The sequence below is a fragment of the Drosophila yakuba genome, chromosome 3L (genome assembly GCF_016746365.2).
Source record: "Drosophila yakuba strain Tai18E2 chromosome 3L, Prin_Dyak_Tai18E2_2.1, whole genome shotgun sequence".
Classification (NCBI taxonomy): domain Eukaryota; kingdom Metazoa; phylum Arthropoda; class Insecta; order Diptera; family Drosophilidae; genus Drosophila; species Drosophila yakuba.
In genome coordinates this window covers 20347795-20368691 of record NC_052529.2, presented here as the reverse complement: position 1 = coordinate 20368691, position 20897 = coordinate 20347795, and the positions used below count along the sequence as shown (strand labels likewise).

Here is a 20897-nt window from a genome sequence, read left to right as displayed (position 1 = left end):
TGGACTATTAATAACATAATTTCGTGTGCACCTGATTCATCACCTTTGATTTTAATATAAAGTCCATTACTGTACATATATGTAGGTAATAAATTAAATTAGACCCAATCTAGTAGACCGAAAGATAATAATTATAGACAAACGAATACGGTAACGAATACTAAAAAAAACTAGAGGTGACAAAAATAATAAAAATGCGCGGCGGCATTGGCAAAATGTATCACTTGTCAAATTTGGAATTAACCGAATCTGATAAAACTGAAATATGAATACGCCATGTGTCCATTTTAGCCACTGACGACAGTTCTAGACTAAGTTGGAGCAACCAAACTTTATAGACCTTTCGGAAAACGAAAAAAAAGTTAAGGTAAGCGTGGTCTTTTGCAATGTATTTATTGGCAAACTTGGAAGGCATCCAGTTAGACGTTCTTTTCCTCTTTCGCCGTTAAAAGCTACCCGCTTCTTGGAATACCAAAAGTTTTCTAAACTCGAGATGGGTGAGTATCTACTGCAGTGCACTGGCACATTTCTGATCACATCATTACATTGCTTTATTAATGAGGAATTACAATTTCGTATATTTTTGTTTATTACATTTTAACATTAACAATTAACATTGTTTAACATTTATAAGTCATAAAAATGGATTTCCATTCATTATCAAGTTTGTAACAAACAAAATCAAGGATGTACATCAAACCATAGCATACTTCCCGTGCAATTTTACACACATAGCCAACAATAAAATCTGACTTATATAATAAATAAAAAAATATAAATTATTTTTATATATATTGAATATCGTACTAAAAGCCTTTTATTCCAAACAGACACAACGTTCATCTTTATTATCGGACTCATCATGATCCCCATGATATCTGGGGCCCTGACCTTTAATGCAACGCTTATATGCAGCCTGGTGGTCAACGGCACCAAGATGAACGATCCTCGGGCGTGCAACTCGTGGATTCAGTGCATCGATGGGAGCGCAGTGAGTGGAAGCTGTGACACTGGACTCTTCTACGACAGGGAGAGCCAGAAATGCCTGAGTTCCAGTAGCGTCAAGTGTCTGTCCAGTGATCCGTGCGCTGCTCTGCCCACCGGATTTGCGGCTGATCCGTACTCCTGCAACGGCTACTACTACTGCAAGGATGGCAAGGGGACGCACGGAGTGTGCAACACTGGAATGAACTTCAATCCGGGCACGCAAGACTGCATCCGGGACTTTCCGTGCTCGAATAAGATGGACCCGGATAGCTACTGCAATATCCTGCCGGATGGAGTCTTTGTCAAGGACACGGACAACTGCAATGGCTATCAGATGTGCTGGGGTGGCCAGGTGATCAATGGAACCTGTCCGGGCACCTTCTACTTCAAGGCCTCCTCGGCGCAGTGCGATTATCCGCAGGATGTGGAGTGTGACTTTGTGCCAGTGCCAGATATCAGCGAGAAGGGTGTATGTCCAGATACGGGTGGATTCATATCCGATAACAAGACCTGCAATGGCTACTACTACTGCAAGGACTTGGGCGATGGAGAGTTCTCGCTGGAGCATGGCACCTGCTCCGACGGAAGATTTTTCTTGGCCACCGATGGTGGTGCCTGTGTCCCGCGGTCCAAAGTGAAGTGCGGCTACGATCGCTGCGTGGGATTGGGCAATTCCACCATACAGCTGGCCAACGAGTCGGATGATGGATGCAGGGGTTACTCGATCTGCCAGGATGGCATAGCCATTGGTCAGGGAACCTGTCCGCAGGACGAGTACTTTGACGAAATTACCCAGCGGTGCACCACCCAGGTCATATCATATACCGCCTGCCAGATAACGGAGGAAACCACTCGGTTCCAAGTCGAGCAGCTGACGGCCGTGAATGATGGCACCATCTCCATCCCGGAGTCGTGAGCAGCTAGGTAAAGGTACGCCTGTTATCAGGCGTAGATCAACTCTTTGTTTAGATTTCGTCGAATTGATTGGACTACTCCTATAATAGCTCAACCAAATTGCAATGTACTTAAGTATGAATTGATTATTTCGAAAAGCTTAGTTATACACTTAAACTAATGAAATCGTTTATAAACTGACTCATTCGTGAACCATCCGAGCTATATCTTATCCCGCCTGCCAGAAAGCGTCGGCTTATGAATGGCACTATCAGCAACATTCTGGTCTCGTGAGCGACGTACGCAATCAGTTTTAATTAGACAGTTTGTTTTTCAACGCCGATTCAATAAATATAAGTGGTGTAATCAGCCGCAATAACGATTAGGTTACCAGATCATTCCTAGGCTAAGATTTCCTTGAATCGATTGCCGAGGAACACTTTCGATAACATAAAACCGTGATGTCATACCCAAGAACACCACTTGGTAAATTGGCGGTGGGAAAGTACCAGGGAGGTAGACATTGGAACCCATTCATGGCTCATAAGTGATATCAGCGAATACCACGGTGAACAACTGAACAGCAATAGGAGAGTTGAATGGAAAAGTACGAAACTAACATACTACACAGTTGAGTATTCTAAGCACTGTCTTCAATAGGCGTCATATATGTATATGAGGTGATATAACAAGATAACTTAAGTTATTGAGTTTTAAGGATGTTATCATATTTCTTCGTTATGCAATGGTAATCAAGTCCGTTCAAATACAGTTCAGCGAGGCTTAAAAGTTGCCAAAGCGTATAACATTTTATACAACATCTGAATACGGGACCTGCACCACAAACAAATAAATCATCCGCCCTGTGGACTGGTACCATTAAATGACTGCCGTATTAAAATAAACATATTTGGTGTTTATGAATTCGTTAGTCCATAATTCATTTGAACACTCAACCGCTATTTGTGGTCTTACTTTAACCACCAGACTTTATAATTGAATTAAATTAGTGATAGAAGTCTGTGTAGGACAGAAAACGAGCCTTGTGCGTTGGATACATCTTGCTCGCCTCATGGCCAACGCGGAAATAACCGATCGTGGCAGCGCCGGGTGGCGAATTCATTATCGGACTATCAGGAATCGGGTTGAAATTCTCCGAACCCTCTACTGAGGTACAATTTTAATTAAAAACTGATAATTTTTTGGGCAGTGGAAGTATCACGAAAACAGATTGCCAAATATGAATCGTTGTGTGGCGCAGTTTTGATAGCAAAAGCGTTGCCAGAAGAATTTTATCACGCCGTCTTCGTTTCGCTAATGGACATTTTCAAACTCGTAGTTTTATCAATCCAAAAAAAGCACAGTATCCTCTGGTTCATAAACTCATATATTTTCTTTAAAAGTTAAAGAAACATTTTCTATTCCACTCTTTCGGGAACTAAATTTTTAGATGGACTCACGCTTGTACAGCTTTAAGCAGACGGTTTAGGATTAGGATGGAAAAGGTATGTATCAGATCATTAAAACCACAAATAACTGTTGGTATTTGGATAAAAATCTTCATAGAGCCGTGGATACCCTGGGTAAACAATATATACGTTTCAGGTTTCAATGTAGTAACAGGAAAATGAATAAAAGTCATATCATTTTACACTTCCCACCATTAATTCCGTTCATGCAATGCATTTGACCTCCACCAAGAATTGGATCGATTTATTAGGGATTTAAATTGGATGCGATTGGTTAAGGCATGGGACATGGAGCAGCCTACACGGAGCAGGCGATGTAGTGGTAGTTGGTCTGGGTGCAGCCCTGGTTGCGCTCGTCGAAGTAGTAACCAGTTGGGCACTGGCCCACGCTAACGGTCCTTCCGCCGGAGCAACGTCCATAGCTCTGGCAATCGCCGGCGATGTTTACGTAGGTCGTGTTGGTGCCCACACACCTGTCCAGCTGGCAGCGCACGTTGAGTCTGTCGCGGCAGGAGAGCTTCTCGAAGTCGAAGTACTGGCCCAAAGGACAGCTCAGGTGCTTGGGCTCCGTGTCGTGCTTGCCGGCGACGGGGTTTCCACAGATATAGTAGTGGGAGCAGGACTCTTCGTCGGCAAAGTAGCCAACGCGAGCGGATCCCGTGGCATTGTCCAGGCAGAAGATGTTTTCCGGTTCCGGTAGGGCGGCGCTCTCGTAGCAGGACACCTCGGCCACATCCACGCAGTAGCCGAGGCTCGCGTCGTAGGCACTCGCCAGTGGGCAGGATCTGCTGTGCAAGACCTCGCTGACGCACTCGTAGTACTGGTCACAATGGACGGGATCGGCCAGACGGGTGTTGTTCGGCAGCGACCGGCAGGCGGGACTGGTCTTCTTCGTCTGGCTGACGGGACAATGGTACTGCTTCTCGTACACGCAGGACCTCGATGCGGGGTGGAAGATCAGCTCGTTGGGACAGTTGGCCTTGATCTGCTTGTGCGATTTGCACAAGATGTAGCCGCGGCAATCGCTGCTGCTGGGGTCCACGATGAAGGCGCCTTCGGTTTCGTTGGCGCACAGGTTCTGGGGCTGGTCCACAATACCGTCGGCATAGGGACACACCGAGGCGCTGGAGGATGCCAGGATGCAGCGACCCAGCTCCTTATTGTAGTTCAGTCCTGCGGCACAGCCGCCCTGCTCCAGCACGCTGTAGTTGGTGGCGCACCGCACCCAGTTGTCGCAGGTATTCGGTCGCAGGAAGCTTGTATCCTGCGGCAGCAGATCGCACATCTCGACCACCGATAGGTACTCAAAGTCCTCGATCACGCCGCCCAGGGCACTGGCCACAAACAGCAGCGATAGGACACCGCTAGCTACAAGGAGAACCGGAAATCGTGGGGAATCTTTGTCAGGAACAGGATGAAATATGCAATGTATTTACTATTAGTAACCTACAGCCTCTAAGGCAACTTTTAAATTTCAATTTGGGAGCAATGGATTAAAAATTATTCTCGTTCACGTAAGCCCTATAAACTAAAAAAAACCTATTGTTCGAAGAATCGGTATATCTTGAAAGAGGCATCCTTTCGTTAATCATCTACACAAACTGTAACGGTTCTCGAAAGATCTGATGACTTCTGCCGAAAGTGGAGTCCCACTTAAGTATACCTCTATTCATGTTGTATATCCTTGGGTTAACTTGTATCCTGTTTTCTCGAACGTCCCGTTGCGATCGTGGCGGCACTCACAACTCAAATGATACTGCACGTTAGGAGGCTGGAGCTCTTAAATATGCAAAGGCCATTCTGCTCGGTTTTGTTCGGCGAAAAACAATTTCCAAAATGCACACGCTATCTCAATCAGAGGTCGAAGATAGCGTTGATTTTTTGTTTTCCGATTTTTGATTTTCTGATGTACAACAGCGGGGCCGCATGTAAATTACACGGCAATAACATCGGAATTGCCTCTTTCGTAGAAGAACAGACTCCTGGTGGTGGTGGTATCGCATCGGTATCGCATCGGTATCGCACCGATCAACGGCCCCGAATTGATAAGGAAATTGCATATGTCACGCCAAGATCTCCGTCAGGGGCATTGACGGTTCTCGAACATCTGAGAATCGCTGGAATACTCATGCTAGGACCAAGCTCCCTGATTAGTTTAGACTCATCGAATATCTCAATACGCATGTATATGTATATTCAGGGCCTTTCGGAACCTGTAATCTAACTTTTATTATACTGTTTTTCAATATTATGTATCATCTTTTGATCCCACAATTAAATACCAATAAGTTGGCGACTCGCGTATGTATCGATAGTTCCAGACGCCCAGTACACTATACTATACTTTAAAGTACTGGAATCAAAACAATATATAAGTGTTGACGTCAATCATGTTTACCTTCCAGAAATTTCCAAAGCAATGGGGTTTTACTGTTCAACCTTTATCTGATACATATATGTATATAGTAGATATTGGGCATTGCATATGGCATTGTCAATTATGTCAAGTTCCCTATGTAGATACCATACATGCTAGTTCTGAATTCTGATGCCCAGTACTTAATATAAATAACTAAATACACCCGTTTTCTGTTACCGAAATAAGCAAATAATTATGCAACAATTCGCCTAACCCTATGTAAACGAAATTCGATTGGACGAAGTCAACATTTTTATTAGTATCTTTTGAATGCCTTTAGCATTGGGATTTATGTATGCATTTCATAAAGGATAGCTCGCAATGGAGACTGGTTAGAGGATATACTCGCTCAATACGTCTACGTCGACGAACAAATAGTGTATTTGGGGATTGTGTTGGTGCAGATATTGTTCACCTCGTCGTAGTACTTCGATGTGGAGGGACAACTAGCGGTTGCTCCGCTGGAACAGATCGTGTAGCTCAGACAACCCTCAACGGCCATGAATTTGCTGTTAACGTTTCCACATCGGTTATGGGTACACACAAAGGAGGCTGGCGAGACGCACTTGCCCAGCTTACTATTGAACTGGGTACCGGTGGGACATTGGTTCCAATAGCCAAGGGCTCCGGCTTTTGCACAGTAGTAGTAACCATAGCAGGTTTCAGAATCACTAACGTACTTATAATCAACCGTTTCCCCGTCTACAGTAAGGGCCTCTGCAGCATCAAAGTCCTCTGTGTTACATGCCTCTTCACTTATTTGTCCAACAGTAAACTGGGAATCTCCACTGTTTGTGTTGCCGCCGGTGCACGGATTAGTCGACTGGCATTTGCCAGTGGCTGCATTGTAGTATATACTCGGGGACTCGGTACATGCGGTCGAAGTGCCATAGCCATTGATGCAGTTTATGTAGTTGCCGCACTTATTCGGATCGCCAACAAAGATGTTGGACGGCATGAACCGGCAGATGTTATCCTGCGGGCAGGCGGGTCCCCACTTACAGCTCGTGGTGGACTCCGAAAAGACGCCTCCAACGCCGCAATCGCCATAGGCGATTTTGCCCTGGCCATCGCAATGGGCGTATTCGGTGCAGTTCAACAAATTGGCCACATAAATGGGAGATTTGATTGCGGAGCAAGTTTGCACGGCACTGGTGGAGCACGGCGTGGTAGTGGCGTATTCACAGCTTCCGGTCTGCGCGTTAAAGACAAGTTCGTCACCACAGGTACCCCACTTCACAGTCTGCTGGTTCTTGCAGTATCCCCAACCACGGCAGTTGCTCGGATTGCCGATGTAGCCAGTGCCCGACCACTGTTTGCACAGATCGTCCATCGTGTAGCCGGTGGCCTGCGACGCCAGGAAAAGACAGGCCGCCACGACACAGATCCTAACATTGAATGCTAAATGGGGAAGGCAGATGCAACGTGAAATAGGAATTAGATAAAATATATGAACTGAAATAGAAATGGTGCATTCCTCAAGTCCTGATAATATTATTGTTGTACCACCTATGTTAATTCTTTTCTTCATCAGCATGCCAGTAATTTTTCCTTTCTATTTTCTATGTTGAATAATGAAAACAAACACTCACTTTCTTTGCAATATTTTCAATTCAAAAAGTTTTGTAAGCGTCTTTTACATTGGTAAAGCCGCTTTCTATTTTACCTACTACTGTCATCCTGTTTGGATAAAAGTAAATGTAAGGAAAAAGGGAAAACTCGATTTGAATAATAGCTGTTTAAATTACTTAAACCTCTACAGGAGAATGTAGGGTAACATGCTAACGTGTATCTATACAAATTTCACTCATATTCAGCGGGATTCAAATCTGTTTCCACTCCTTAAAAACCACTTTTTAAATTCAAGTTCACCAGAGATAAGTGTATCCGTTCTGCGAGCCAACGTACCTCCCATCTTGGAATGGTAATTTTTTTGGGGACCAATTCGCTTGATCGACGACTGAAGCGAACGTTCCGATTTCGTTACTAACTCAATCAATTGCAGCCTTTGCGTTTTTATAGTTGGCGATTCGCGGCGAGAACAGGGTGGGTAATTAAAAAATTGTCAGCCAGATAAGCCCGCTGCCAGTAGGGCGTTAGTATCGAAATTAAAGCTTGATAAGATTCTAAGGTCTGGGGTAAACCACGCACCTTCCATCCTTCAGAAATTTTTGGCTTAGCTCCCGGTTCAACAGCGTTGGACGTCGAAAGTGGAACTAGCGGACCCGGCCAAAATGGACTGACTTATAAGCTCGAATCGAATCTTGGCCAGCGGACCTGTCCGTTTTTATGTGTATGTGTATATATTACTTTAGATGTCGTCTATTTTATATTTTATACGTTTTTCACATGACAGCCCTGGCGGAATTCGGATTATCAGCTGCTGATTGCGAACCCTCTTTGTCTATAATTGTTTTTTAATTTCAAAGAACCTCGAGAAGGCGGGGAAATGTCACGGCTCTTATTGATCACTCAGTGGTGTTTCCCTGGTATCTCGGTAGTCATTTCAGCAACACGACATTAGTCAGATATCTCAATTTGAATCGCAATTCGGCTCTTGACTTGTCTTTCCTTTTCTTTTCTCTGGAAGTTATCAGGTTCTGAGGAAAAATTACCGAATTACAAATGTGCATGTATATTAATTGCTCGTCTATAAAAACTGCTTTAACTAAAAAAGTTCAATCTACTGAACAGAAAGTGCGTGCAACTACTCGATGTGTTAATAATTATTATTATGTATATTTAGGTATTTATATTAATTATACATATTTATTAGTTCCGGAACCTACAATGTTGAGTTTCTGAATGCATTCGTAGCACAGTTAAATCTAGTCCAGAAGATGAAAACAATATAAAAAGAAGAATTTATGTTTATTAAAAATACCTATCGTATTTAACAGTTTTATTTTCAGTTAAATTATTTTGAATTAGTTCATCTATGTCGCCTTATTTTATTGTTTCGCCTAAAAGCGAGTTTTTGCCCTTTTTAAATTTGCCCATAAGTATGTAATTAAATTTTTTGTCAATCAACTCATAGTAGTCTTTCCGTTTTAAAATATTTTGTCTTCCTATCTATCTAACTGCACTAATATAACAATTCTTCAATATTCTCAAATAATAGTTCAAGCTACATACTTACTAATTTTTTATTTTTAGTTGGTAGAAAGCTGAAATATGTATTTTGGTATTTTGAAGAGGGTACGTTCTCTATTAACCCACTAGATCTTATGAATTAGGCCAGCTGATCTTGCTATTATTTTTACTTATATTTGTTGGCTAAATTATATCTTATCTACTTCCTATTTGATTTACCCGTGAGCAATTGCCAATCTCCAAATTGTTCATAAAAAATATCAGTCGTAATGACTGATATCTGCCCAGTGCTTAAGACATGAAAAATAAAATTATTGGGGCAGGGCGAATGATATTTATCTATTCTCATCACAAATACAATTTCACCAGCCAAATTAAAAAAAAGATATATATTTTCCTTCAAAACAATGTACAAAGCACTCAAGAACCTTTAAATAATCAAAAGATTTTATTGTATTTTTCTAACTTATAATTAAGGAATAGGAAAACCCATTCTACCCATTTACGTACCCCTTAAAAGCAATCCGCTTATCTGGCCAGCAAAAATAATGCTCTGGATTGCTTCTGATCCTCTGATATAAGTAATCGTTGGTCGTCGTTCGGATTCAGTACGAGTTTATGCTTCGTCTAAAGTTGAGCTGTGATGGAAAGTCAGTAGATTTCAAACTGCCATTGGCTTAAACTAACCCTATTTCGTTTTGAAATTATAGCACCGAGAGCTATCCTGGGCGTAGCACTGCTGCTACTGCTGCAAACCCTAGATTTGGTAACTGCCCGGGGTGAAGACATCTGCCGCTTGTTCTCCAATAATACGGTGATCCGAGATCCCGAGTCCTGCAGTCAGTCGATCACGTGCATCGATTCCGTGAGCCACTACAGTAGATGTACGGGATCTACTCCGTTTTTCGACAAGGACACGGGCAAATGCGTGAAATCACTGTCCACATCCACGTCCAGCTGCTCGATTTCCTGCGAGGATCGGACCACACAATTCCTGGCCGATCCCAAGTCCTGCTATGGCTATTATTACTGTGCGGATGAGGACACGCCCATGTACGGCACCTGTCCGCAGGACACCCACTTTAATGCCACCACCCAGATGTGTTCCCGTCAATACGAATCGGATTGCACCACCAGTACCTTCGAGTACTGCAACATTGTAAAGAATTCTGTCAACTTCGACAACCTACAGGGATGCAACATGTATCACGTCTGTGAGAAGGGCGTCCTGAAGGACAAGACATGCTCGAAAACCTATTACCAGGCCAGCACGGGCGAGTGTGTGTCCAAGGCTCTGGTGGATTGCGATGCCCATCCACTGCCCACGGATGTCTGCGGCAAGGCCAGTAAGCCCTACGAAAACAAGTTCGTCGCAGACGAAGCCACCTGTCGCGGCTACTTCTACTGCGCCAAGCAAAAGGATGGCACCCCGGACGCGAATCCCCAGTGGAACCAGTGTCCCCAGGATAAATTCTTCGATGCGACCAGCCAGATGTGCATAGCCCCCACTTCGGTCAAGTGCTCGTACGATCGCTGCGACGGTCGAACTGCTAGTTTTGTCGAAAGTGCCACAAAGGGCTGCCGCAACTATCTGAGCTGCTCCGGCGGAGTCACGGTGGCCGAGAACTCCTGCGGCAACTACTTCTTTAACGAGGAGCTGGGAGCATGCACTCCAAGTGTACAGACATACACCGCTTGCAAGTCGTAAAGAAGTACTTAAAATAAAGCTCAAAATTCAATGCAATTGGTAAAGGAGTTCAGGGAGTGTGAAACTTTGATTGTCATAGATATAGACAACATCTATATATTACTGCATTTTCTAAGATTAAAAAATAAAGGCTGTTATAAGCATCGTTCTACGTTTACCTAAGGAAGGTACACAATTAGGGCTCTCATTCCAGTTTAGGCGCCGTAAAGCAATCAGTAAGAGGTTTTTTTGAACTTCGTATTGTGAACTCCAAACGGGTTATCCGAACTCAGGAATCGGAAAGACTAGCGAATTGAATAAGGATGTAGGGATCATTAAAATCCTTTGACCACCCTCCTATAAAAACTCAAGTTCAGAGTCCAGAAGAACACCAAAATCATCAATTTTGAAAAGGATAAAGATAATTAATTTCTCATGGTTTTTTTTGTTAGTTACCGAAACATACATTTTAAAAAATCTCCAACGTCTCTACATCAAAATGCGAACTAATTATACCCCAAGTGTGTAGAACACCTGCATTTTAATTAATACGAAAAATTCATAGAAAATTTCCGCTAAAAAGGGATTTCAAGAAGTCACAATTTCGATGGAATAGCACACCTTTATTAAGGAGACCATAAATGATAATCACTGTCTTTTCCGATGTTTACAATCAGTGCTTTCAAAAGTTCTGATTTTCCAAACAAAAACCAATTGAAAGCGACAGTAAAATGGCAAGGCAGTATATTTTTTATAACTTTGACATATATACGGCTGCCATACAATACCACACAATAACTTGTGACCGGTTAATCGTATCAGCGATAAATATATTTATAGTTCTATTAATTAACAGCCAACAAGAAGCCCAATTAGACTCGAAACTACCGTGGATAGCTCATTAACTAGTGGCACTTTCATTTTCGATTCAAGTTATGTGTGCAGCTATGCCAAACTCACTGCGAACATGATTCGTTAAAGAACTTGCAGCCAGATGTCTCGATTTCAATCACCAATTACGACCTACTTGAAGCGTCTTAGTTTCTTTCGCACAACATCGATAAGATTTTCCTATAATAGGGACCTGAAGCGGCGGTATCAGCAGAAGCAGTGGCTACGATAATATAAGCTTTTTCCATTCACGAAACTCCATTTAGTCGGAAGAAATTAGTTCCCGAGGCCACATCAAGCCACCCGATCTGTTCGGTTGCAAACCAAAATTTCCCAGCAATCTGCCATGCTGAGTGAGTTTTATCAACGACCATAAATATTCACACTGATTCAGCCTTGATTTTTAGCAAACAGAGACATCATTCGCGCTTTTATAAAGGGACAACTAAAATGTAGTCTCTACTCTCTAATTTGTATGTAATATCTCGCTAGCATTCGTTGAACATAGTGCTTGGTAAAATAATAACACCGTAAATCTCACTAGGTAGACCATTTTTATGAGAATTTCTTTTGAAGGGTAATTTAGGTAAGCATTTTAATACGTTCTGTGGCTAGTATTAGAAATTGATTCTCTTTCTTCAATTACTGGTATGACTTATTTTTATTACGTGTAGGATACGTTTTGAGGCGGGTTTTCATTCATTCATTGCGTGTATCATTCTAATATATCATGTATTACTCATAGACCTTAAACTTGGAGTGCTCCTCGGATGCCTTCTCCTGGTGGCTTCTTCCGCTCTGTCGGCGAGTGTTGGTGACTACGAGGAGCTGTGTCGGCTGTTCAAGAACGGCACCAAGGTTCGTAAGCCCGGCACCTGCGACCAGTACATCCAGTGTTACGATGGCGACGGCACCGTCCTGACCTGCCCCTCCAACCAGTTCTTCAATCCCAGCAAGGACGCGTGCGTAGCCACGATGGACAATAGCAACAAGTACTGCGGCAATCGCTGCGAGGGATTGGATGGCGAATGGGTGGCCGATCCGACCGAGTGCCACAAGTACTTTTACTGCATGAACGGCGTACCGCTGGAGGGTATGTGTCCCGTGGGCCAGCACTTCGATGAGAGCTCTCAGGCCTGCCTGTATGGCAAGGACTCCATATGCGTGGATGTGAACAACATTTGTGAACTGGTGGCGGCAGAAACGAAGTTCCGGAACGACAAGGACTGCGGCTACTACTACCAGTGTGACAAGATCGGGAAGCATGCGACCAAGACCTGCATTACAAGCAAGAAGACAGAGTACTTCGATGTGGAGAGCGGCAAATGCGTGGAAGCCAATAAGGTGGAGTGCACCGCCCACTCAAAGGAGAACGTCTGCTCCATCAGCAAAGAGATGCAACTTAAGTCCGACAATGCCACCTGCCGTGGCTATTTCGTCTGCAAGGCTCTCTATCCTGTAGTTGACCTGGATCCCCAGTGGGCGCAGTGCCCCGAGGGCTACTTCTTCGACGAGGATCGGCAGGTCTGCGGCACGGCCACCTCGGTGGTGTGCACCCACAACAGATGCGAGGGACGCGGCACGATGCTGGTGACCAGCAGCAGCAACAACTGCCACAACTACATCCGATGCGTGGACAATAAGGAGGTGACGGAGGAAACCTGCCACTTGGACTACTTCTTCGACGAGACAGTGGAGGCCTGTTCCTCCAAGATCATCTATGATAAGTGTTGCGATGACCGGGATTAGATTTAGGAATTCAATGGTGTACCTATAAATAAAAATTGCAAATACGAAGTAGTTCTTTTTTCAAATCTTATACATATTTTTCCGTTTTGCATATAGTCAGACCAAACTATTCTCCGCTATTTTCAATTTTTGGGACAATGTATTTTAATTTATTTGAACGTAACTTCACTGAATAGCCTGAGCAAAGACAACACTTTGTGAATAACTGAAAAATAGCAAAAACATATATATTGTACATATAATGTTCAAGTAATTGGCTGTGTTAAATATAAAGTATACTTAGCGCGTATGGTACACATTAAAAATAGAGTTACGATACAGTTTTAATCTAGGTGTGAAGTGAAATTTAATCGAAGAGATGTCGGTACAATGAAGTTGATTCTAAATTTAGAAACAATTAATTACTATCTCTCTGCTGAGCAGTTACCAAAATGTAGAACACCTTCCTCAAGGGGAAATGTGTTTGGAAATACCGAGCCAGTTTTATTCACCTAAGGTTAATAGTAACCTTTTGTTAACTGTTCTGGTTATGTAGATTTAAATAAATATGCCTTAAAACGAGAGCTTATGCTCTTATTATGGATAATAAGAACTAGATTGCATTGTTAAGCGACCATAATTTTTCTGAGCACTCTCTACGTATAGGCCAACGGAAAATAAAATAGGCCAAAATAAAATCTCATGTAGTTTATAGTTGCGTTTTTCAAATCTTCAACGACCGTTGCATTTGAAAGGTAAATTTTACCGATTCGGCTGCGACTGTTATCGATAAATGCGCCGCGATGCTAATTTCAGTCGTGGCACTGCGTTCAGCGGGTGGTTCTAGTAAAAGAATTATGTTAACAACTTATTGAATCACCTTCATGATATAATTTGACTCTTATATGAATTTATGTTTCTAGTAATGGTTTTTCTAATGCTCATAGAATGAAATCGCACGCAGAGTGACCAGATGCGGATTAGCAGCACCGGTACTGGTATGTTGGCGCCGATGCGCGGCTGCCACACCGCCAAAACCATATAAACAATTTTTCCATTTTGCAGTTTTGAATGTCGAAAAACCAATCTATGAACTAACGTAAAATGAAAACCGTCGCATGGATCAGCTGAGACAGAAACCGAGACAACTTAACTTCATTGAAATCCGACAAGCAGGGAGTTGTGACCAAAAAAAAAACTATACTTGCATGCCGATCATCAAAACGTGTGATAATAAAATCATTGAAATATCGCAAAAATATAGAACATATAATGCGACAACATTCCGGTTTGAAGCGCTAAAGAATTCGTGTGTTTCGAACGTAAGCTAGCAGTATTTGAAATGAGCTCGACAATAATTTTAACGGATTCCACTTTTGTAGGGCCAACTTATCTGTGTCCCGGTGGCAGTCCCATAATCCTGTGATGAAACCCACCCAATCCGGAGGCAGTAGCTCCAAGATGACCGAGCCCATTGAGTATGTGACGCTGATTAGCGACGATTCCGATGGTGAGCCCTCGCCCAAAAGAAACGCTAATCCTCCGCCGACGGCATTGTCAGCTCCCAATCCTGGGCAGAAACAAAAGCACCCGGATGAAGACTCCAATGATGCACCGGCCACCAGTGATGAACGACGCACAAGTAGGCGCAATCGACCAAAAGTGGATTACAGCAATCGGCCCAGTGGAAGTGGAGAAACCGCTTCCAATGACAAGTCAGGGTCTGCATCGACGGGAACAAACAACCAGCAGGCGGATCGTCGCAGCCAAAACCCAAACCAAACCCGCAAGTCAGAAGCCAATGCCACTTCCGTTTCCGGTCCAAATGCTGGAAATTCGAGACCGTCCCAGAACGGGGATTCCAAGGACCGGGATGCCGGCACGCCCACAGTTTTGTCTGGCCAAGAGGGAGCCGTCTTTCAATCTCGCCTGCCCTTTAACAAAATGACCCCCAACGAGGAGGCCTGCTTTCCGGACATCAGTCGCTCGGGCATTCTGGGCCATCGGGTATTTCTCAACATTCGTAACAGCCTGCTCCACATGTGGGTGGACAATCCCAAGGTCCAGCTGAGCTTTGAGAACGCTCTGAAAAACCTGCCGCCGCCATTCGACAGCGAGCCCAGCTTGGTAAGGCGAGTGCACTCGTTTCTGGAGCGTCATGGCTTCATTAACTTTGGCATCTTTAAGCGACTTAAGCCTATACCCACCAAAAAGCTGGGCAAAGTCATAGTGATCGGGGCAGGGATATCTGGCTTAGCAGTGGCACATCAATTGCAGCAGTTCGGCATGGATGTGATCGTCTTGGAAGCGCGAGATCGAGTAGGCGGACGGATAGCCACGTTTCGCAAGAACAGCTATATTGCCGATCTGGGAGCCATGGTTGTTACCGGCGTCTATGGCAATCCCATGACGATTCTAAGCAAGCAGATCGGTATGGACCTAGTGCCCATCCAGCAGACATGTCCACTATACGGCCCAGACGGCAAACCGGTGCCCAAGGAAAAGGATGATGTGATCGAGAGAGAATTTAACCGACTGCTGGAGTCAGCCAGCTACCTATCCCACCGCCTTGATTTTAACTACGCCGGGAATTGCCCAGTTTCGCTAGGTGATGCTCTGGAGTGGATAATTAGTATGCAAGAGATGCAAGTAATGCACAAACGGGCGCAGCACATGCAGGAGATCATAGCTATCCAAACGAAGATCATCGAACATCGTCGTCAGCTGAAAACCGTTAAAGAAACCATCGCTACGCTAAAGAATGAGCACTTAACAATGATCAAGCAGCGAAAACCCAAAGGCGCGGATAACGATCAAAATTACGGACGCCAAGAGTTTAACATACGGAACACCCAGATAAAAATGGAGGACACGGTCCGAATGTTTCACGAGGCCCATGCCGCTGAAAAACAGATGGAAGCTAAGCTCCAAGAACTGGAGCAAAACCGACCTAGGTAAGTGGCCCGAAAACTTGAATAGCTTGAATTTAAGCTTATTAAACTGTAATCTTGCAGCGATGTGTATCTCTCGTCCCGCGACCGCCTAATCTTGGACTGGCATTTTGCCAACTTGGAGTTCGCTAACGCCACCCGACTGAATAACCTATCCCTGAAGCACTGGGATCAGGACGATGACTTTGAGTTTATTGGCCACCACACAACTGTGCGGAACGGTTATTCATGTGTGCCAGTAGCTCTTACTGAAAATCTGGACATCCGCGTCAATAGCGCTGTCAAGGAGATTAAGTACGGCAGCAAAGGAGTGGAAGTGGTGGCGGAGAACATGAAGACATCCAATTCGCAAATGACGTACAAAGCAGACCTGGCCGTCTGCACACTTACTCTGGGCGTACTCAAAGTGGCTGTAGCCCATGAGGAGTCGCAGCAGAGTAACACCGTCAAGTTTGACCCGCCTTTACCGGACTGGAAACAGCAGGCCATCAAAAGGCTTGGATTTGGAAATCTCAATAAGGTTGTTCTCTGCTTCGATCGAATCTTTTGGGATCCCAACGCGAATCTCTTCGGGCACGTGGGCAGCACGACATCCAGCAGAGGTAAGTCTTTTAGCTTGGAGTTTCAACATTTGAAATTGTATTGTTCATTTAATGTGATCATTAATTTTATTGTATATACAATTGCAGGAGAAATGTTTCTGTTCTGGAGTATAAGCTCATCTCCGGTGCTGCTTGCGCTAGTCGCCGGAATGGCAGCGAATCTTGTGGAGAGCGTGACAGACGACATCATAATCGGGCGCTGTATGTCAGTGCTGAAAAACATTTTCGGAAATACCTCTGTTCCACAACCCAAAGAGACAGTGGTAACGCGCTGGCGCAGCGATCCCTGGGCCCGTGGGTCGTACAGCTACGTATCCGTGGGTTCTTCGGGAAGTGACTACGATCTGCTGGCGGCGCCGGTTATTCCGCCGTCCAGTAAAGATGGGGAGGGATTGCCACGCCTGTTTTTCGCCGGCGAGCATACGATACGGAATTATCCGGCCACTGTGCATGGAGCGTACTTGAGCGGCTTGCGTGAGGCGGGACGAATTGCGGATTACTATCTCGGCTATCCAGAAGGAACTCCACCGGACATTGGCTATTCGGTAGCTGAGGCGGCCAATCTGGTGTCCGTGGGAAATGTTGTTAAGCTGCGCGACCTCTCACCCAATCTATCTGACTCCCCGTCGTCAAAGAAGTCGGAGGACAATTCAAACTCTAACACTGCCGACTCTACGGAGCTCCAGTAACAATGTATTTAGCTTGATGGACCTGGGCCCCACCAATTACTCCTAGAGCGTTTAGTTTTTGTATCATACAACTGGGGCTCGCTGTTTAAAACAAAGCTAGACCTATGTAAATACCTAAGACTATTCCACTAAGCATGGACCACTTTAGTTATTATTCAACCAATTATTTTATTACATTTAATATATAAATTAAGAGAAAAAAGCAATAACACCGAACATAGCAAATCCTTTTCAGTGTTTCCTTCAATTCAAAGTAGCAAACCTTTAGGCGTCTAGAATTGAGCAACGAATGCAATCATCTATCATAACTTATTGAACCTATCTTCATGAAAGCATGTTGCCCGTCAAAAGGCAAATACTTCTTTTAAATAAGTTTTCAATTATTATTTTCTATTTTGAATTTGAAAATATGTATTAGCGCTGATATTTTTAAGTAAAGGTATTTAATTTTACTTTTTAACTTGATAACACTTGAAAAATTTTAATGTCTTATTGTTATTAAGCAAATATATGAAGTAGAAGTATGTGTTTCCAAATTAAGGCATTTCAATGTAAGTTCGTACTTCATTATACCTCCCAATTAGTGGGTATCAAAAAGTGAAAACCGTGATGTTTTGGGTCTCTCGGGCAGTTGGGCAACTTCTTTCGAAATTGTGTCAGTTCAACGACCTCCTCCGCACTTCGCTTTCAATGGCAATGAAACGAAAGCTAAACCTCGTCGAAAGCTTCTGCCTCCAATCATCCACAAATTGGCGGGTCTCTGGGGAGAAAAGCTCAGAAGTGCACTCGGCTAAAGCCGATCGGTGGGGGTGAATATACATATATAAACACATATACGTACAAGTGTCGTTAGAACGGGTTAGATCCGATCGTACTATACCGTGGACAAGCTTTCTTGGGGGCGTGCATGTACCACGATTGTCAAGTTCAATGGCCGATATGTTAGGTTCGCAGGTAATACTCGAAAAGCTTCGGCAGTGGGCATGGTATAGTATGGTATGGTACGGCAAAAAAGTTAAGGTTGACTTTGTCTTCCTCAATCGCATGCTTTTCTAACTACTTGCTAGTACAATAGCTTGCATATACGAGAAAGTCCCCTGAGTGTATGTTCGCATTAGCGATGGCCTTGAGTTGGGTCAACGACCGAAACTACTGACGTTGGATCTGAATATAGCGCACAATAGGAATAGTGCATTTCGTTTCTATCGATCGATTGGCTTACATATTTTGTGCAAACCTTCAGGATTGAGGGCATTGTTGGGGCTTTACAAATAAAAAGGAGATTAATTCCGGGTACATATTGGTATTGCAGTGCAGCGAAACCGAAAAACCTATTTCGAAGCTAAATATTTGCAACTTTTTAGTTATATGTATCTTAGATTACAACACTAGTAAATAACTAGTGAAATCTCTACAAATATTTCGGTTATGATTTCAATTAAACTACCAAACCTTTTGGGGAACAAGAGTACAAAAAGTTCCCCCTAAAGTTCGTTGCCTTTTAACGATTACGTATTTTTGGCGGTTTGTTGGAAATGCTCTTATATAACGAAATTGTTTGTAAGGATGAAGGAAAAAAATTTTTATTTTCAAAAACCTTATATATAAATCATTCGTTTCATTCGTTGATTTTAGTAATTTACTGATCTGCCCTTAATGAAATAAGTGTTGATAACAAGATGAGTTTATTAAAATCGCACATATTTTATATCTGATACCTATGTACATACATTATCTAAGAATGAATCTAATATTAGTAAAGATTTGTTTTACAAATATTTCGACCAATACAAAAAATTAACCTTAGTATCTATAAAAATTCTACAGTTTCGAATCAAGAAGGATGCCCAGCACTTGACCATTCGCCACCTGGTCACGTGGTTTCTCACATCACCACCACCCTCAATGCAGCGCAACTAGTGTGGAGCTTTTCGGCCGACGAACTATAAAAGCAGTATCAACCGCTGCAGTAGTTCAGTTGGCAAGATAGATTCATTGACGAAGCTTCACAACAGGTAACAAAATGAGCGAGAACGAGCTTTCCGACGCCGTTACCCGAGTCCTTTTGGAGCTCTACCAACGCCATGGCACACCTATGGTCTCGCAACCGATGGCCGGAGTTGGGGAGAATGCCTACGGACAGGTTCTCCGAGTGAGTTGGCCCACGATCGCGGACGCAGCAACCGTGGTGGTCAAAATGGCGCCTAGAAACGAGGCCCGAAGGTCCCACATGCATGTCGTGGAGTACTATGCTCGCGAGGTTTTTATGTACCAGGAGGTATTCCCCGTTTTTCGGGAGCTATCACAAGATCCGAACACGTTCACCGTGCCGCCGGCCCTACAGGCCTATTGCTTAAAAGCTCCCGATGAGTTCTTGATATTCGAGGACCTATCTGAAAGCGGATTTCTTCCCAATTCGCGCAGTATTATGCCTACCTACGACATCGTGATCTGCTCCCTGAAAGCTTTAGCGGAGCTACATGCGTGCTCATTCATTCTGCAGCGGACCGATTCCGTACAGTTCAAGAAGCTAGTGGAGTTCGTGAAGAAGGATAACCTCTTTACACCCGAAATTGAGGAAGTCACTATTGAGTTTGGAAAGGTACAGTTGCGAAGGGCGAGAAACATCCTGAGTGAATCCGATGGAGACCAAGTGGCTGCGGTCCAGGAAGTCCTGCAATTGTGCGAACAGCAGTTAAAATCCTTGGCTCTTTACTGTGTGGACGGAAACGCACAGGCACCACATGCTGTTATCTGTCATGGTGACTTCTGGAATAATAATATTCTCTACAGGCACGAGGTAACAATTCCTTTTAATTCGTAGTACTTCTCCGACATAAGTCACCTACCTGAATTATAAAAACAATTTTTGTTGGATTCTTTTGATAACTATTGATGTTCCTCAGCCTAATTCTGATCAACCTGTGGAGGCCAAGCTCATCGACTTTCAAATGTCACGGTATGCACCGCCCGTTCTCGACATAGTCCATTACCTATTTGCCTGCACGGAGAAAGAATTGCGGGACGAGCACTTCCCCGCCTTTATGGAAGCTTACTACAACACGCTGCACCTGAAATTGGCATCGTGTAATCTTTCGCTCGAGGACATATATCCACGCAGTGTCTTCAATCGGCAATTGCAGCTTTTCGGTGTTTACGGTTTGATAATGGGCGCATTTTCGCTACCCTTTTTTATTTCCAACGCCAACGAAGTAATTGATATCGATACTGTGTCCGAGGCCATCCAGAATCTTTCGACATCTTCTGATGAACCCAAGTATAAGGAGCTAATTGAAGAATACGAAATGCTCAATGCCCGGACTTTACCAATTTTCAAGCGGCGAATTACTGGCATCGTTGAGGATCTTATAAAATATAACATGACAGAGACACTATTTAAAATGAACTCCGAGCAAAGTTCTAAAGTATTATAAATAATAAAATAAATAAATCATTTTCCATAGAAGTTCAGCGTGTAAATAAGGTG

At 43.6% G+C, this 20897-nt stretch overlaps 7 protein-coding genes across 8 annotated transcripts; 5 read left to right on the top strand and 2 right to left on the bottom strand.

Moving 5' to 3' along the window:
* The first annotated feature begins 372 nt into the window (after positions 1-372).
* On the top strand, positions 373-2696 carry LOC6534838 (peritrophin-48). The gene is made up of 2 exons (XM_002095474.4): positions 373-497; positions 831-2696. Exons 1-2 carry the CDS (start codon positions 494-496, stop codon positions 1901-1903), a joined length of 1077 nt encoding a protein of 358 aa, XP_002095510.1. The 5' UTR covers positions 373-493; the 3' UTR covers positions 1904-2696.
* An 866-nt stretch (positions 2697-3562) lies between these two features.
* LOC6534837 (peritrophin-48) lies at positions 3563-5123 on the bottom strand. Its single transcript, XM_002095473.3, has 2 exons — positions 5014-5123; positions 3563-4718 (listed from the first exon to the last, which is right to left on the bottom strand). The coding sequence occupies exons 1-2, from the start codon at positions 5021-5023 to the stop codon at positions 3649-3651; spliced, it is 1080 nt and encodes a 359-aa protein (XP_002095509.1). The 5' UTR covers positions 5024-5123; the 3' UTR covers positions 3563-3648.
* A 61-nt stretch (positions 5124-5184) lies between these two features.
* On the top strand, positions 5185-10606 carry LOC6534835 (peritrophin-44). The gene is made up of 3 exons (XM_002095471.4): positions 5185-5534; positions 9340-9512; positions 9573-10606. Exons 2-3 carry the CDS (start codon positions 9506-9508, stop codon positions 10568-10570), a joined length of 1005 nt encoding a protein of 334 aa, XP_002095507.2. The 5' UTR covers positions 5185-5534; positions 9340-9505; the 3' UTR covers positions 10571-10606.
* LOC6534836 (peritrophin-44) lies at positions 6004-8026 on the bottom strand. 2 transcript variants are annotated; one of them, XM_015195379.2, is made up of 2 exons: positions 7921-8026; positions 6004-7170 (listed from the first exon to the last, which is right to left on the bottom strand). In XM_015195379.2, the coding sequence occupies exons 1-2, from the start codon at positions 7925-7927 to the stop codon at positions 6128-6130; spliced, it is 1050 nt and encodes a 349-aa protein (XP_015050865.1). In that variant the 5' UTR covers positions 7928-8026; the 3' UTR covers positions 6004-6127. The 2 variants fall into 2 exon arrangements, with proteins under 2 accessions (XP_015050865.1, XP_002095508.1); XM_002095472.3 differs by lacking the exon at positions 7921-8026 and adding an exon at positions 7678-7824.
* A 1090-nt stretch (positions 10607-11696) lies between the features above and the next one.
* On the top strand, positions 11697-13259 carry LOC26535091 (peritrophin-44). The gene is made up of 2 exons (XM_015189250.2): positions 11697-11793; positions 12186-13259. The coding sequence occupies exons 1-2, from the start codon at positions 11787-11789 to the stop codon at positions 13187-13189; spliced, it is 1011 nt and encodes a 336-aa protein (XP_015044736.2). The 5' UTR covers positions 11697-11786; the 3' UTR covers positions 13190-13259.
* Positions 13260-14183: 924 nt separating this feature from the next.
* On the top strand, positions 14184-17946 carry LOC6534833 (possible lysine-specific histone demethylase 1). The gene is made up of 4 exons (XM_002095469.3): positions 14184-14490; positions 14551-16122; positions 16183-16721; positions 16809-17946. Exons 2-4 carry the CDS (start codon positions 14594-14596, stop codon positions 17408-17410), a joined length of 2670 nt encoding a protein of 889 aa, XP_002095505.1. The 5' UTR covers positions 14184-14490; positions 14551-14593; the 3' UTR covers positions 17411-17946.
* Positions 17947-18917: 971 nt separating this feature from the next.
* On the top strand, positions 18918-20890 carry LOC6534832. The gene is made up of 2 exons (XM_002095468.4): positions 18918-20210; positions 20317-20890. The coding sequence occupies exons 1-2, from the start codon at positions 19434-19436 to the stop codon at positions 20842-20844; spliced, it is 1305 nt and encodes a 434-aa protein (XP_002095504.1). The 5' UTR covers positions 18918-19433; the 3' UTR covers positions 20845-20890.
* The last annotated feature ends 7 nt before the right edge of the window (positions 20891-20897 follow it).

What these genes read in the sequence shown, in the direction of transcription:
- LOC6534832 (XM_002095468.4), top strand. Translation starts at nt 19,434, where the DNA reads ATGAGCGAGAACGAGCTTTCCGACGCCGTTACCCGAGTCCTTTTGGAG. An exon ending in ATATTCTCTACAGGCACGAG is followed by an intron (nt 20,211 to 20,316) that starts GTAACAATTCCT and finishes GATGTTCCTCAG; the next exon opens with CCTAATTCTGATCAACCTGT.
- LOC6534833 (XM_002095469.3), top strand. Translation starts at nt 14,594, where the DNA reads ATGAAACCCACCCAATCCGGAGGCAGTAGCTCCAAGATGACCGAGCCC. An exon ending in CTGGAGCAAAACCGACCTAG is followed by an intron (nt 16,123 to 16,182) that starts GTAAGTGGCCCG and finishes GTAATCTTGCAG; the next exon opens with CGATGTGTATCTCTCGTCCC. An exon ending in CAGCACGACATCCAGCAGAG is followed by an intron (nt 16,722 to 16,808) that starts GTAAGTCTTTTA and finishes ATACAATTGCAG; the next exon opens with GAGAAATGTTTCTGTTCTGG.